General features: G+C 39.6%; 1 protein-coding gene across 1 annotated transcript in view; it reads left to right on the top strand.

Annotated features, from left to right (window-relative positions):
* Nucleotides 1-14111, top strand: part of IQGAP1 (IQ motif containing GTPase activating protein 1) — a 178705-nt gene that overhangs the window by 93687 nt on the left and 70907 nt on the right. Inside the window, exons 3-9 of the mRNA XM_088472861.1 lie at nt 1526-1682; nt 2395-2472; nt 2559-2635; nt 5593-5660; nt 7709-7822; nt 10209-10387; nt 12709-12799. Coding sequence (XP_088328987.1) covers nt 1526-1682; nt 2395-2472; nt 2559-2635; nt 5593-5660; nt 7709-7822; nt 10209-10387; nt 12709-12799 — 764 coding nt within the window. The remainder of the gene's footprint in view (nt 1-1525; nt 1683-2394; nt 2473-2558; nt 2636-5592; nt 5661-7708; nt 7823-10208; nt 10388-12708; nt 12800-14111) is intronic.

Raw genomic sequence — 14111 nt, 5'->3', positions numbered from 1 at the left:
GGATAACGCTGTCTGCATTTTGACAGAAGGCATCCTGACTGTCGGTATTCATACCCAACCATGTAAATGTTATTACTGCCTACTTTGTTTATGCATCTTGTGTATTAGGCTTAGTGGTCCTTTTATTGTTGGAATAAAGAACCTTGTATTGTAGAGCTATACTTTTCACTGTCCTGCAAATAGAGGTCTGTATTACTATCAATGCAATACACTACAAATTGTCATCAGCAAGACAGAGCGAAATTACAGCGTAAAACATACCAGCACAATACACAACAGAAACAAAAGAGCATGTGGAATAACCCGGCCTATACACAAACTAAATTACTGAGTTATTCCACTTCAACAAACATACCGCAGATGGGAAAAACTGTCATGCAAACACCCTGTTTGTGCCATCAAGGTTCTAAACCTCTTTTTTGACAGTAAGTTACGAAATAGTTAGGATGGCTTGAATCTAATGAAATATTCCTAACTCTCTTTAAAACCCCTATACCATAGAGCTCTTGATTACTATGCAGCAGCACCCCAATAATTTTACCTGCAGTTCTAACTAGGCGCTCAGGCACACCTCGTTTAATTGCAATGCAGTTGCCAAACCAAACGATGATCTAAAAGTCAAAACAATTTCAGTTGTGCACCCATAGACGTTCAGGAGAATGCCTTTACTCACACTGGCTGTCCTCAGACATCTCAAAAAAAGAGGCGCTGCTGTGCCTTTTTTATTAGCTATGTTGCGTTTGCAGACCATGTTAAATTGGATAGTATCGTTGGTGTGTATAGCTTTTATAGCATGAACCAGTATTTTTTAAATTGATTTGAGCAAGGAATATCACTAAAGGTGGAGCTACTGTGAGAACCTTGTTTTGTCATCATTACTGTAATTTATGCTTGATTATAAGACAATAGCCTGTATTCAAAATCATAAAACATATGTTCTGTTTTAAGTTGTGCTTAGTGGTTTTGTGTGGACGGCCCTGTGTGCAGTGCCGGCTCCCTCACAGTTGTCAGGAGCCGAGTGCTGCACTTATTATACAGTGCAGCACCCGGCTCCTGTCACTGAGGGGGTGTCTGCACCTTGGTAGCGGGTGACACCCAGGTGCGGCCCACACACCCCTTGTGACACCACTGCATAGACATGCTGCATATCATTTTAATCGACAGAAGCTGCTTGTGCTAACTATTCGCATCGCTATGCAAATAAGACACATTTGAAGGTATAAAGTTGAAAAATTGTTCTGCGCTATGGAGTCACGCCACAGCATGGCGGCGCAACTAGAAGGGTTGTTTAGCGCGCAAGGAGGCTAGATGTGTGTGGACACATTTGTAGCTGTAATATGCAAAGTCTGTCATAGAAATTGCACAGGTTACCACACTATTGTACCTGCCCTTGTACTGTGTTCCATTTTATTTTATTATGTCTTCTAGTGAAGCTTTAAAAACTACTGCTCTATAAAGCTGTTACATTAATAGTATTGTACATCTCCCTCAGCACATACAATAAGTTGGATGTTACGTGTTACAGGTGGATGGAGGCCTGCCTGCTGGAAGATCTGCCCCCTACTACAGAGCTAGAGGAGGGTCTCCGGAACGGAGTCTATCTGGCAAAACTTGGAAACTTCTTCAGCCCAAAAGTTGTGTCCCTGAAGAAGATCTATGATCGTGAACAGACCAGATACAATGTAAGCAGGGATATTCTATGCTTTAACAGGTAGATTGTTTTCAATGAGAGCAGCATGTAGTGAATGAACTACAGTAACTACAATAAATGAGTGGGGTTAATGATTATATAAGCAGTTTCTACCTTGTTGATAACTTTATATTTTACAGTATATAATTTTTTCTTTTTTAACACAAAGCCAAATGTTTGTTGCTTTTTAGTAGTGGGTGACACGGGCGCCATTTAATTACCATCCTGTATGAGCATGGTGAATACCATCTCTGAATGTAAGAGCCAATTATAACACATCTCTGGATTGTTTCCACGTAGGAGGGCTTTTCCACCTGCTACCATCTTGTATTTTTGCTTCTAGTTTGTCGTTATGGATGGTATAAAGATAATAATTTAATATTTTACATATACCATAGAAATGGCTGAAATAGTATATTCACATTAACATATTTGATTGGCGCACATTTTAAACTTGGATTATTGACACAAAATGTGTCCAAATCTACATTAGCCTCTAGGTATTGTAAAATGCCCTCAATAAAGACAGTACAACAGATAAATTTGGGAGTACAATCAATGTCTGCTAATGACGTATGCATAAATTGGCACAATTATATCAGACAGTGTTGGTATGGATGTGCTCACACTACACTTGATAAACAACTGTAGCTCCCAAAAAGGCTACTGAATGCTGGTTTTATGTACATTTTCTTATATTTCAGGCCACCGGTCTTCACTTCAGACACACAGACAATGTGATTCAGTGGCTCAATGCAATGTCTGAGATTGGCCTCCCAAAGGTACGTGTCTCAGTCATTTTCTTTAAGGAGGCTTTCCATTGTTTCTGAATTAACTAGCTCATCATTTAAACTCTAACTTCATGCAGATCTTTTACCCTGAGACTACAGACATCTACGATCGGAAGAACATGCCTCGTTGTATATACTGCATCCATGCCTTAAGGTAAAATGTTTTGAAATTTTTTTATTTCTTTTTTTTATTATCTGCAAATGTTGTTTTACATGCAATGAAATGTTGTGATTGGAGCATTGCGTTTTGTTTTTTACCGGAAGATTTAAGTGTTGATTTGAAGTTTGGCGTTATATAACTGATAACATCAATTTCATAGTAGCAGAACAGATTGCAGAGTTCTCGAATACCACCACATAAGTATGGTGGCTTATGTCTGGAGGGTGACTGCAAGGTGTAGAAAGAAAGTGCAGGAGAAAAAACATGCTTTGTGTTGTATAGTGACTATATACTGCAAATAATAATAATATGGGTGTCAGGAATGTGACACGGAAGAGGAATCATGATGTCTTCTACTACCAGTACTGTCTGCTTCATACTGCTGCCTAATGAATGTATGCAGGTTTCTGCAAAGACCTACAGAGAAGTGAATCTCAGCTGCTGGCAAGTTCTCAGCGAGTGTGCGCATCTGCACAGCAGATCATCATGTTTGAACTTGCCTGCCTTTCTGAGATGATCACAAGGAGTGGCAGCTCCTTTGCAACCTAGGTCATATCTCCATCTTATAAGACCTCTCAAATCATCCCAGTGTAAAGTCTTCCTAGAGATAATTGGCAGCTTCATTTCAGTTGATTCTGATTAAAGTGATATGCACTGTAACTACTAGTTTAGTAACAATTTTAGTTTAGTAACACTGTAACTACTAGTTTAGTAACAATTTTAGTTTAGTAACACTGTAACTACTAGTTTAGTAACTATTGCTGTAGAACACTGAACTCTATGCAGCCTGCTTGAACTGGAAGTGTCAAGTGATAAAGGTTTGCATGGTGCTGGAAGTCAGCATAGTTCGACAGTTACAATCTAAGTAGAATAAATAAATAACTGTTTAAAGGTACGATTGGTCTTGTTACACAAGTAGCTTATTTTTGTATCTGAGCGAAAGAAATTAATCACACAGGTGTCTTGTGTACTATTAATGACATATTCCGAGAAGAGTAGTCTAAACTATAGTCTATAGCATGCCCACTTTATTGACTTTTGTGTTTTATCATCAGCTGGGTAATGCACTTAAATCTGTATGTCACACTTGTAAAGTATTTGCTTCAAGGAGATCATGCAAAAAGAAAATATTTCAAAAATGAATAAACAAAACAGGGAGGATCTCTCAGATGCAGAAATGCACATATTGTCTAGATAGTGATCAGACTGGAGGTAATTGCTCCTTCTATACAGTATTTAGGAGTCAATTGCTCCTTCTCTTTAGTGCTTACCCAGGAGTCAATTGCTCCTTCTCCACAGTGTTTATACAAGAGTCAATTGCTCCTCTCAGTGCTTACCCAGGAGACTATTACTCCTCTTCCACAGTGCTTACCCAGGAGACTATTACTCCTCTTCCACAGTGCTTACCCAGGAGACTATTACTCCTTCTCAGTGCTTACCCAGGAGACTATTACTCCTCTTCCACAGTGCTTACCCAGGAGACTATTACTCCTTCTCCTCAGTGCTTACCCAGGAGACAATTACTCCTTCTCCTCAGTGCTTACCCAGGAGACTATTACTCCTCTTCCACAGTGCTTACCCAGGAGACTATTACTCCTTCTCCTCAGTGCTTACCCAGGAGACTATTACTCCTTCTCCTCAGTGCTTACCCAGGAGACAATGACTCCTCTTCCACAGTGCTTACCCAGGAAACAATTACTCCTTTTCCACAGTATTTATATAGGAGTAAATTGCTCCTTCTCAGTGCTTACCCAGGAGTCAATTACACCTTCTCCACAGTGATAATGCCGGAGACAATTGCTCTTTCACCACAGTGATTACATGGGAGACAATCTCTCCTACACAGTGATCTTCCAAAATTGAATCACTCTCCCTTTATTGATCAAGCATGAGGAAAATGTTCTCTGCTCATTGATCACGCATGAGACAACCTCTTCTTCTCCACAGTGATTACACGAGACAACCTCTCTCTTTCCACAGTGATCACTCAGAATGCAATTGCTCTCTTTAGTCATCACACAAGAGACCATCGATGTCTCCAGTGATCATACAGAAGACCGGAGTGAACACACAGGAAAGAATCGCTCCATCTCCACAGCGCTCACTCATGAAGGAGAATATTGCTCCTTCACTACAGCGATCATGCAGGAGACAATAGTTCCTTCCCTACAGTGATCACACAGGAGACTATCACTTCTGTGCTAATGCAGGAGAAAATAGTCTATACTTTATAGTAGATGAGGGATGGGGTAAACAAGCAAAACCCAAATCTAGAGCCACACTGGAACTACCATTCTGCAGGGATAACACATGCACTGTCACCTGATAACCGACATGATGCCCTTATAATGTATTTAGGTGCTGGCTTATTTGTCTTACAATTATTCATCTCTGTACTGATGTTTTCACAGCCTGTTTCAGCTTTACAAATAAAAGAGAGCGTTTAATGGCCCTTCCATGTAGCCTCATTTTGTCTTTAAAAAGCCCAATTGTTCTCCATTTTCTTCACTGCTCATTAACTCAGAGGCTGACAGCTCATTACTAGGCAGTGCATTGTTTATTAATTATCATTTTTATACTGCATGTTTTCTCTTTCTCTTGGCACAGTCATCTAAAATTCTGTCATGTTGTCTAAAAAGATCCCACTGCAACAAGTGTATTCACATTTTGCAACTCACTTGAAATGCAGATGTGATGTGCGGCGCTCAACTGTTTTGATACAGAATTGAATTTATTTTCTCTTTAGCTTTATTTTATTTCCCTGCATTGAATTCTTTAGCTGGACTTGGATCAGAAGGATACGGTAAATACACTAAATCTATTTTCTGGATACAGCAGAACTTGAGATCACATGAAACCACTCTCGACCTATAACGAACGTAAAATGCAAATGTCTGTTCTCTACTTTTATTACACATGCTGATTGTTTAATGTACTGTTCTGTTTTTCAGTTTGTACCTGTTTAAGCTCGGCCTTGCCCCACAGATCCAGGACTTGTATGGGAAAGTAGAATTTACAGGTCAGGATTCATTCATTTATGGTTATATAAAAATTATGTGTTTGATTTATTATGTATAGGTTGCCTGTCCTTGCAGGTGAGGGCATGTCATATATAAACAATTTTGGTTGTGTAATTTTCATGATCTGTGTAACTTTTATCTCATTACCATGTGACTTGGTAAATTTGCCTGTACATGCTACTAACCAACACACAGAATCCATAACAGTATGTATGACATTGAAATTGCCAAATTTTGTTTAGTTAGTGAATTGATTTTTGTAGACTTCTAAAGATTTTAAGGTTTGTGCTGGGTGTATTTCATGTAGTTAATCGTTTTATGCCAGTACATTCATTAGGTTGTACATCAACATGACCACAGGATTAAAATTATTCTTTTGTAGAGTAAATTATTTTTAACTTGTTCATCATACAATAAATACACATACTGAATATCGTACTAAATATTTCCAATATTAGAAGAGGACATGTGCTAGATCCATACTAGTTAATTGTTTTTGTAGGTCATCTAGAACAATTTTATTTTGAAATCCCATGAGTAAAGTGTCCCCAAACTGCATGCAGTTTGCTTGAATTGATTTCATTTAATGTCATTCTGGAATATGTAAATTAACTTCCATGGCAATGATTATACTCCTACATTATGACTTGCAATTTGCAGCAAGTCATTAGTACATAATATTATTAGTTTAGCACATTGCAAGAGTACATGTAAGATATAAGAGAAGGGACAGACAGTATTTTTTGACTACGTACACTGAAGATCTGATATTTGCAAACAAAGTAACATAGTTCCCAGCTGTGATCCCTATTCTTATTGTTATGTATAGATCAGTAGGCGTAAGCTCCAACAGGTGATCCCAAAATAGTCTTAAACTGGGTACACACTATATGATGATTGTACCCAACAACGCAATGCATGCGAAGTACACTTGGATACATTGCGCTGTGCAAATTGCGTGATCCGGTGTACAACTGCGTGATATATTGTTTCATGCAGAATGGTGTCGTTCATTGCAACGTCCCATTTGCTGTGCAGCACAGTAGACAGGACGACGGATCAGGCATACCCACTGCACAATCTGTATGATATATATATATATATAGTTCCGATTCGTAACGAAACGTTATATCATACGACGAATCGCATAGTGTGTACCCAGCTTTACTTCTGTGTTTATAAAATAATTTAACCTTTGTATTATGGCATGTTTGGTGCCTTTGTTGTGTTTCTATCTGTGTATATAACCTGTGTTTTAGGATAATTTCCTACAGATGTGTCCACATACATGTATACTCTGTGCGCTACAAGTTGCATTACACAACGTGTGAGCGCTGTGTGACTCTGTAGTGCAGAGCGTCTTTTGGTGCGACTTTTTACCTTCAAATATGTCTACTCGCAGAGCGATGCGAATAGAACGCACAAGCTACTATTAAAAATGATATGATATATGGCATGCCTATATTCTGTGTGCTACTGCGGGTTTATCTGCATTCGAAATGCTACGTTACAGTGCACAGAATATAGACATGCCACATATCATTTTAATCAGCAGAAGCTGCTTGTGTGTTCTATTCGCATTGCTAAGATGCAATTGAAGGTAAAAAGTTGCACCAAAAGACGTTCTGTGCTATCTAGCCATGGCACGACTAGAATGGCTGCTTAACGAGCAAGGGGGATAAATGTATGTGGACACATCTGTATTTGAGAGTCACCAAGTTGCTTTTGAGGAGTCGAAACATAAGAAAAACAATTTTTTCGCCATAACAAAGCTTACATGTTTCTGGCGGTCCATGTAGAAAGTTGGGAAGTGTGCAGTATGCCTGAGGTTTGTCTCATGTCATGTAGACTAATATGATACTATATCTAATCAGTTGTTTTCTTGTGGGTTTATTTTATTTATTTTTTTGCTGAGTTCTACTGGTATTATTTAGTATTATACTACTAATGTTTTTTTATTATTATTATTTTAACCTATAGTTATGTGGAATAAGTAAGTTTAACAGCAGTTGCTTCTTGTTAGTAAATTTTCTTTCTGTTTCTATAGCGGAAGAGATTGATATAATGAAAAGTGAGCTTGAGAAGTATGGAATTCAGATGCCAGCATTCGGCAAAATTGGTGGAATCTTGGCCAGTGAGCTGTCTGTGGATGAAGCCGCATGTGAGTACTGGCTGTGTTATTTGTTACGGTAGTAACATTTCTATATTATTGCTGACAATATTTCTTATGATAATAAGTTATATCCAAATAAGAAAAACAAAGTAATGAAGCACAAACACATCATACTGTACTTCTGCCTACACAGGTGGGAGAAATGACTGACTGTTCATTAGGTGAGAGTATCTTACAAATGGCAAAGGTCCCAGCATATCTGCATATTGCACTTGGTCTGTGATTTGGGGAGATGGGTTTTTACAACAATGTTAGTTGTACTGATCAGGTGGTGTTCTAGTTGGCAGTACCTGTATGTTTTTTTTTTTTTTCTTATTTACTCCTTCCCTGCGAAGAGTTTACTAATGCAGATTACATCCAGTGGTCCATTAATCATAGTGCATAGTGCAAGCCACCAGCAGCTGCAATAACATTGAATATCTAATCTGCTGCTGTGCTTGGGAGATTGTTAGAAGCTCTGATGTTTGCTACCAAACTCCTTTCATGTAACTCTGTTTATAGACTACTTGCTTTCATGTAACTAGAAACTATTTCCTGGAGGTAATCATCAATGTTAAATATACAAATGACTCTACAAGCACATTAGGCAGTTGGCCAAATGTCCCCATTAAATGTATTTAGCAATTAAACATTGATTACTTGCCTATATAATGTCTGAAACTTTCCAACACAGCGGGCCATCTACAGCCTTGTAATGTTCAGAATTTACTTAGAGATTGTAGTAAAATGTGAGATGGCGTAAATAATGCATACAAAAAATCTTCCCATTGCTTGTGTATGAACATTTTTTTTTTTTTACTTTTTGGATAAGTTAGAATTGGGTATATTTTAACACTTCCTACTGACCTTGCTCTAAGTCCTCAATCATAGGTGATAGTCTTCCACTCATTAAGCAGAAACACTTAGGACATTAATGATTTAACATAAAATAAAAACACACTTGTAAGAGAGATTTAACAGTAAACCCACATCCTCCAACTAGCACAGAGGTGCAGATCTGAAGCCCAGACCACCGTTATTTAAGAAATTCTTAACCTGCAGTGGAGCATCTCTGGCAAATGCAGGATTTCTAGGGGGTGTTTCCAATGGTTGATTTTAGATAGTGTGTGGGCAACCTATCAAGGGGCCATAATTAGCACATAATAAGCTATATTCTGTCTCAAACAATGTGCAGCATATCTAATTCTTCAAATATGTACATGACCAGCAATCACAGAAATACATTAGTAGGGGCAGCCGCCTGAGCTGGATGGGGTATTATTCTGCATGTGGGCACCATTCCATATAGTACAGAAGTATTGGGGAGCGACAGAAGAACCTAGCACCGTCCCTGGACATATATGTATTGGTCTCCTTATACACTGGATAATGTATGTAATACGGTATTAATAATTAACTGTAGATTGTCTACAGTGTAGGCTGTAGGAGAGAGTCTAAAAAAATAACTTTCTGTATCAAACATGTTTATCTCCTATGAATAAGTGGTCAGGAAAAGGTTAAACATCCATAATAAATACATAATATAAACAGTAGATGATAGAACTGAGCTTTCCAAATACACATTCTCCAACATAACACACCTGTCTCTTCTTGCTGGCAGCTGCTCTCTGGTCCAGCAGAGTGCTTTGAGCACTCAGAGCCCACATATACAGCAGACTTGGTAGGTGAAGCTGCTGCCACTGGGCATGCTTAACAACTCCATTCTGTCGTTATACTGCAAGTTATGATCGCAGCTCTAGTAAAAGCATAAAATTATTTGCTGCTGCTATTGTGGTCATGATTTGAGCCACTGGCGAGGGGGGTTTCCATGCAACTAGAACTCCCTGCATGTTATGATCCTGCCACTCTTGTGTTGAGAGACACTGATTTTTATCTGAGATGTCTCCAGTTCTGAGAGGAGGCTTAAACTCTTATTATATATTTATGTTATTAGTAGCTCCAATATAAGTCATCTTGTATTTTAAGTTTAGTATCTCTGTAAGGAAAATACACCATGAAAGGTTCTCTTGAAAAATATACTCTAGGAGAGTATATTTTTCAGGAGAACCTTTCATGGTGTATTTAGATGTGAGATTTTAACTCTTATTTCCAGACTGCTCAGTGCAGATAGAACCCTGTATATATAATTATTGTATACAAAAAGAGAGAACATTACAGGACATCTCTAGCAAGTTGGCTCTGAATTATCTTGCAGATAGATATTGGGAAGTCTCTTACTAGAATTTCCTGTATTTCATTCACTTTCAAGCTTGTTGCCTGACTAATATTTTTATTTCTTGGCTGGAATTAATGTTATGAATACATATTGTTGATGGAAAGCAGGACCATTGCTGGCTAAATTACAGGCAGTTGTAATCTTGTTGGTGTTTTGCAGTACATGCAGCTGTAATTGCCATCAATGAAGCCGTTGACCGGGGCGTCCCTGCAGAAACCTTTACTGCGCTTAAGAATCCGAATGCTATGCTAGTAAACCTTAATGAGCCCCTGGCTCCTGTTTATCAGAACACACTGTATCAAGCAAAGCAACATAAAATGGAGAATGCTAAGAAACGGGTGAGTGGGTATATTTAACAAAATGTTGACAAATGCAAAAGAGCAACTGAAGTGAACCTACAAACTTGTACCAACCTGATGCTTACAAAGGACCACATTTAAATTCTATTTCCTTGTTGTAAAGTCCAGAATTTACCTCTTGCTTCTGAATTCTCCTCTGTTTCTGCAAATTATTTGTTGCAGTAATGCGGGCCATACACGGGGCGATTTGAAAACGTACGACACCTCGGTACATTTTAAAATTCAGCCCGATGCATCGCATGCTGCTGTGAATAGTAAACGATGCATCTTACAAGATGCTTCGTTTTGGTTATTTAACAGCATAATGGATTGCAGATCTTATGGTTTTTCCATAAGTTCTACGATGCCGATGTACGACGGCGGGGACGCGCATCGCCATCGTGCAGCATGCCAAACCACACACGATATGCACGATTGATCGTTGCGATCGATCAAAATCGTGCACATCGTATAAAAAAATCTTACCCTGTATGGCCAGCTTAACTTTTATTCTAGTTGGTTCTCACTTACTTGCATCAATTTATACATAAATAAAATTGATATTTCTTTTGCTGGCCACACCCAGGCTAATTCTGCCACTCAGGGCCTGATTCTGAGTTTGGGAGTAAAGCAAAAAGACAAAGTAACTTTGTACCTGGACAAACCATGTTGCAATGCAAGAGGTGCTAATACATTTATTATTTTGCATGCAGGGTAAATACTGGCTGCTTTTGCATGTAGCCCACAAATGCTGGACTGCTTTATTTTTACACTGCATGTTAGGTTTGAGTTTCGCCAAACCCTTGTCAAACCTAAAGGGACACCCTACACGATATCTTTAATGATTTGGCAGATTCCGACACAGAACGACCAATCGTTAAATATGTGTAGTGTTTATGCATTACATTGTGTAGTGTGCGCTCCTGTGGGGTCATCAGCTTAATCTCTTGATCTTATGTGCAGTATGTAAGATCAGGCGATGCGGCTGATGATCTTATGCAGGGTGGCCGGTATATCGGGCGGTCGGGCACCAGATTGCCCAGTCTGTCCGGACCGCCCGATATGTTGGCCCGTCTGCACTGGGATCGTCGTCGACATCGCTGGGTACACGCAACATTTAGTGTGTACCCAACTTAAATCTCTCTGCACATTTAAAATCTGCCAGTGCAACATGGTTTTGCCAAGATGTACAGTTACTTGCTCTTTTTTGCTTACGGCCACTTCAGAATTAGGCCCTCTGTCGAGAGCACAGTGATAGGACTAGTGTGCAGTCTGTCCATACATGTAGGCAGCATATTGGGGGGAGATGTACCAAGCCTTGGAGAGGGATAAAGTGTAGAGAGATAAAGGGGTCTATTTACTAAGCATTGGATATAGATAAAGTGAACGGAGATAAAGTACCAGCCAACCAGCTCCGAACTGTTTTCAAACACAGCCTGTGACATGCCAGTTAAAAGCTGATTGGCTGGTACCTTAGGGATGTAGTTAGGAAGCTGACTGTCGAAATGCTGACAGCCGGCTTCCTGACTGTCAAATCCCTGCAGGGTCTAATGATAGGCGTCTAAATCCCGACGCCTATCATTATCCTCAGAGCCATAACTAGACTTTTTGGAGCCGTGTGCCAGCAAGAGCATTGGCGCACCCCTCATTTTTCAAAGGGACATAATGCACCCAATTAAGGGTCATGGCTTCATGGGGAAGGGCCAGGGAAGAGATAGGAGAGGCCAGGATATGCTGGGGATGAAATAAGAGGAAGCAACAAGCAAGAATGATAATAAACAGAAATTTGACAGGCCGAAACAGTGCCTCCTGACCTGTGGTGCCCTGTGCGACGGCATCGGTCGCACTGCCCTAGCTTATGGCCCTGATTATCCTTACGCCGGGAGCCTGATGCCTGGCATACCGAACGAAGGTAAACCTGGCGGCGGGTGTGGACAGCCGCAGGGGGGAGGGTTAGGTTAGGGGCTCCTGGGGGGGACTTAGGGTTAGGCACCCAAAACCCTCCCTGGGAGGGTTAGGTGTAGGCTTTATCACTCTCCGAGGCTTGATAAATTTCCCCCTTGATGATTTACAGATGTTTACCAAATGTCCTGCTTTCAGGGCGCCTGTTTGTGTGGTTGAAAGATGATGACAAACCTAGGCTGAAAGATGACGACAAACCTAGGCCATCTTCCACCCACAGGTCCAATATTAATGCTATTGATTTTAGTCAGACTATGTTGGTTTTGATGCCACATGCACTGTGATATTGGGCTGGTTGCTGACAGTGCGCTGTGTGTGTGGCCAGCTATACGCAAAACACTTTTTGTTTGTGTGCTCAGATAAACGTTGAGAATGCAGGGGAGGAGCGGGATGTGTATGAAGAGCTGCTAACCCAAGCGGAAATACAAGGCAACATCAACAAAGTGAATCGTAAGTATGGAATTTGGTTATGGACCGTACTTAATTTAAGAGCATCTCTTAGTCAAGGCCAGATTTGCAATGTAACCGATATACAAGTCTGCACATGCTGGAGGGTGCCATCTTCATTATGTCTCCACTCATATATTGCTGATCCCCTGGAATGCCACCATTTTATTTTTAATCCCCAATAATGTCTCATGTTGGCTACATGTCGCAGTGGAATTCTTTAACATGATCTATGGGGAACTGGGATATGTGATCATTTTACTACTGGACAATAAGGGATATAGGTGGAGATCTAGTAAACCATGGGCAAGTGGAGGTGTTGTCCATAGAAACCATCAGATCCTAGCTATTCTTTATGTAGCACCTTCTATAAACCATCAGATCCTAGCTAATATTTTTGTAGCACATTCTATAAACCATCAGATCCTAGCTATTCCTTTATGTAGCACCTTCTATAAACCATCAGATCCTAGCTATTATTTATGTAGCACCTTCTATAAACCATCAGATCCTAGCTATTCTTTATGTAGCACCTTCTATAAACCATCAGATCCTAGCTATTATTTATGTAGCACCTTCTATAAACCATCAGATCCTAGCTATTCCTTTATGTAGCACCTTCTATAAACCATCAGATCCTAGCTATTATTTATGTAGCACCTTCTATAAACCATCGGATCCTAGCTATTATTTATGTAGCACCTTCTATAAACCATCAGATCCTAGCTATTATGTAGCACATTCTATAAACCATCAGATCCTAGATATTATTTAGGTAGCACCTTATATAAACCATCAGATCCTAGCTATTATTTATGTAGCACCTTCTATAAAATGGTCGCAGCCAATAAATAATAATCTAGCTCTGGACAACACCCCACTAATCTAGCTCTGGACAACACCCCACTTGTTCTCTTTAGAAGGTTTAATAAATCTCTCCCATAATATTTCTCAGAGCTAATGATTACATACACACAAACCAATACTATCCATCTGTCAGAAGGATTTTCTGTCCCACTTGATCAAGTTTATGTCTGTGCAGTTCAGCCATAATCAGCCCAGCTGGTAGATTTAGCACATGGCTCTGGAATGAGCATATTACATTCACACAATACAAAAAGTATTGTAAAAGTTCCAATGACTTCCCTTTGGAAGACAATGGGATTGGTTGCAAACGAAGTGCAAACGTGCAGTAACCTACAGCAACCAATCAGCAATTAGTGTAAATCAGTCTAGTACAATTTATATAAAAAAATGCAGATGTCTTTCAATATAGTATTAGGCGTAATTACACCAGCAGACAACACTCCTCACA

Source organism: Taudactylus pleione, unplaced genomic scaffold (assembly GCF_031769625.1).
Source record: "Taudactylus pleione unplaced genomic scaffold, aTauple2 ptg000129l, whole genome shotgun sequence".
Classification (NCBI taxonomy): Eukaryota; Metazoa; Chordata; class Amphibia; order Anura; family Myobatrachidae; genus Taudactylus; species Taudactylus pleione.
Note: the sequence above shows the minus strand (reverse complement) of the source record. Positions and strands in the feature narration are given on the sequence as shown.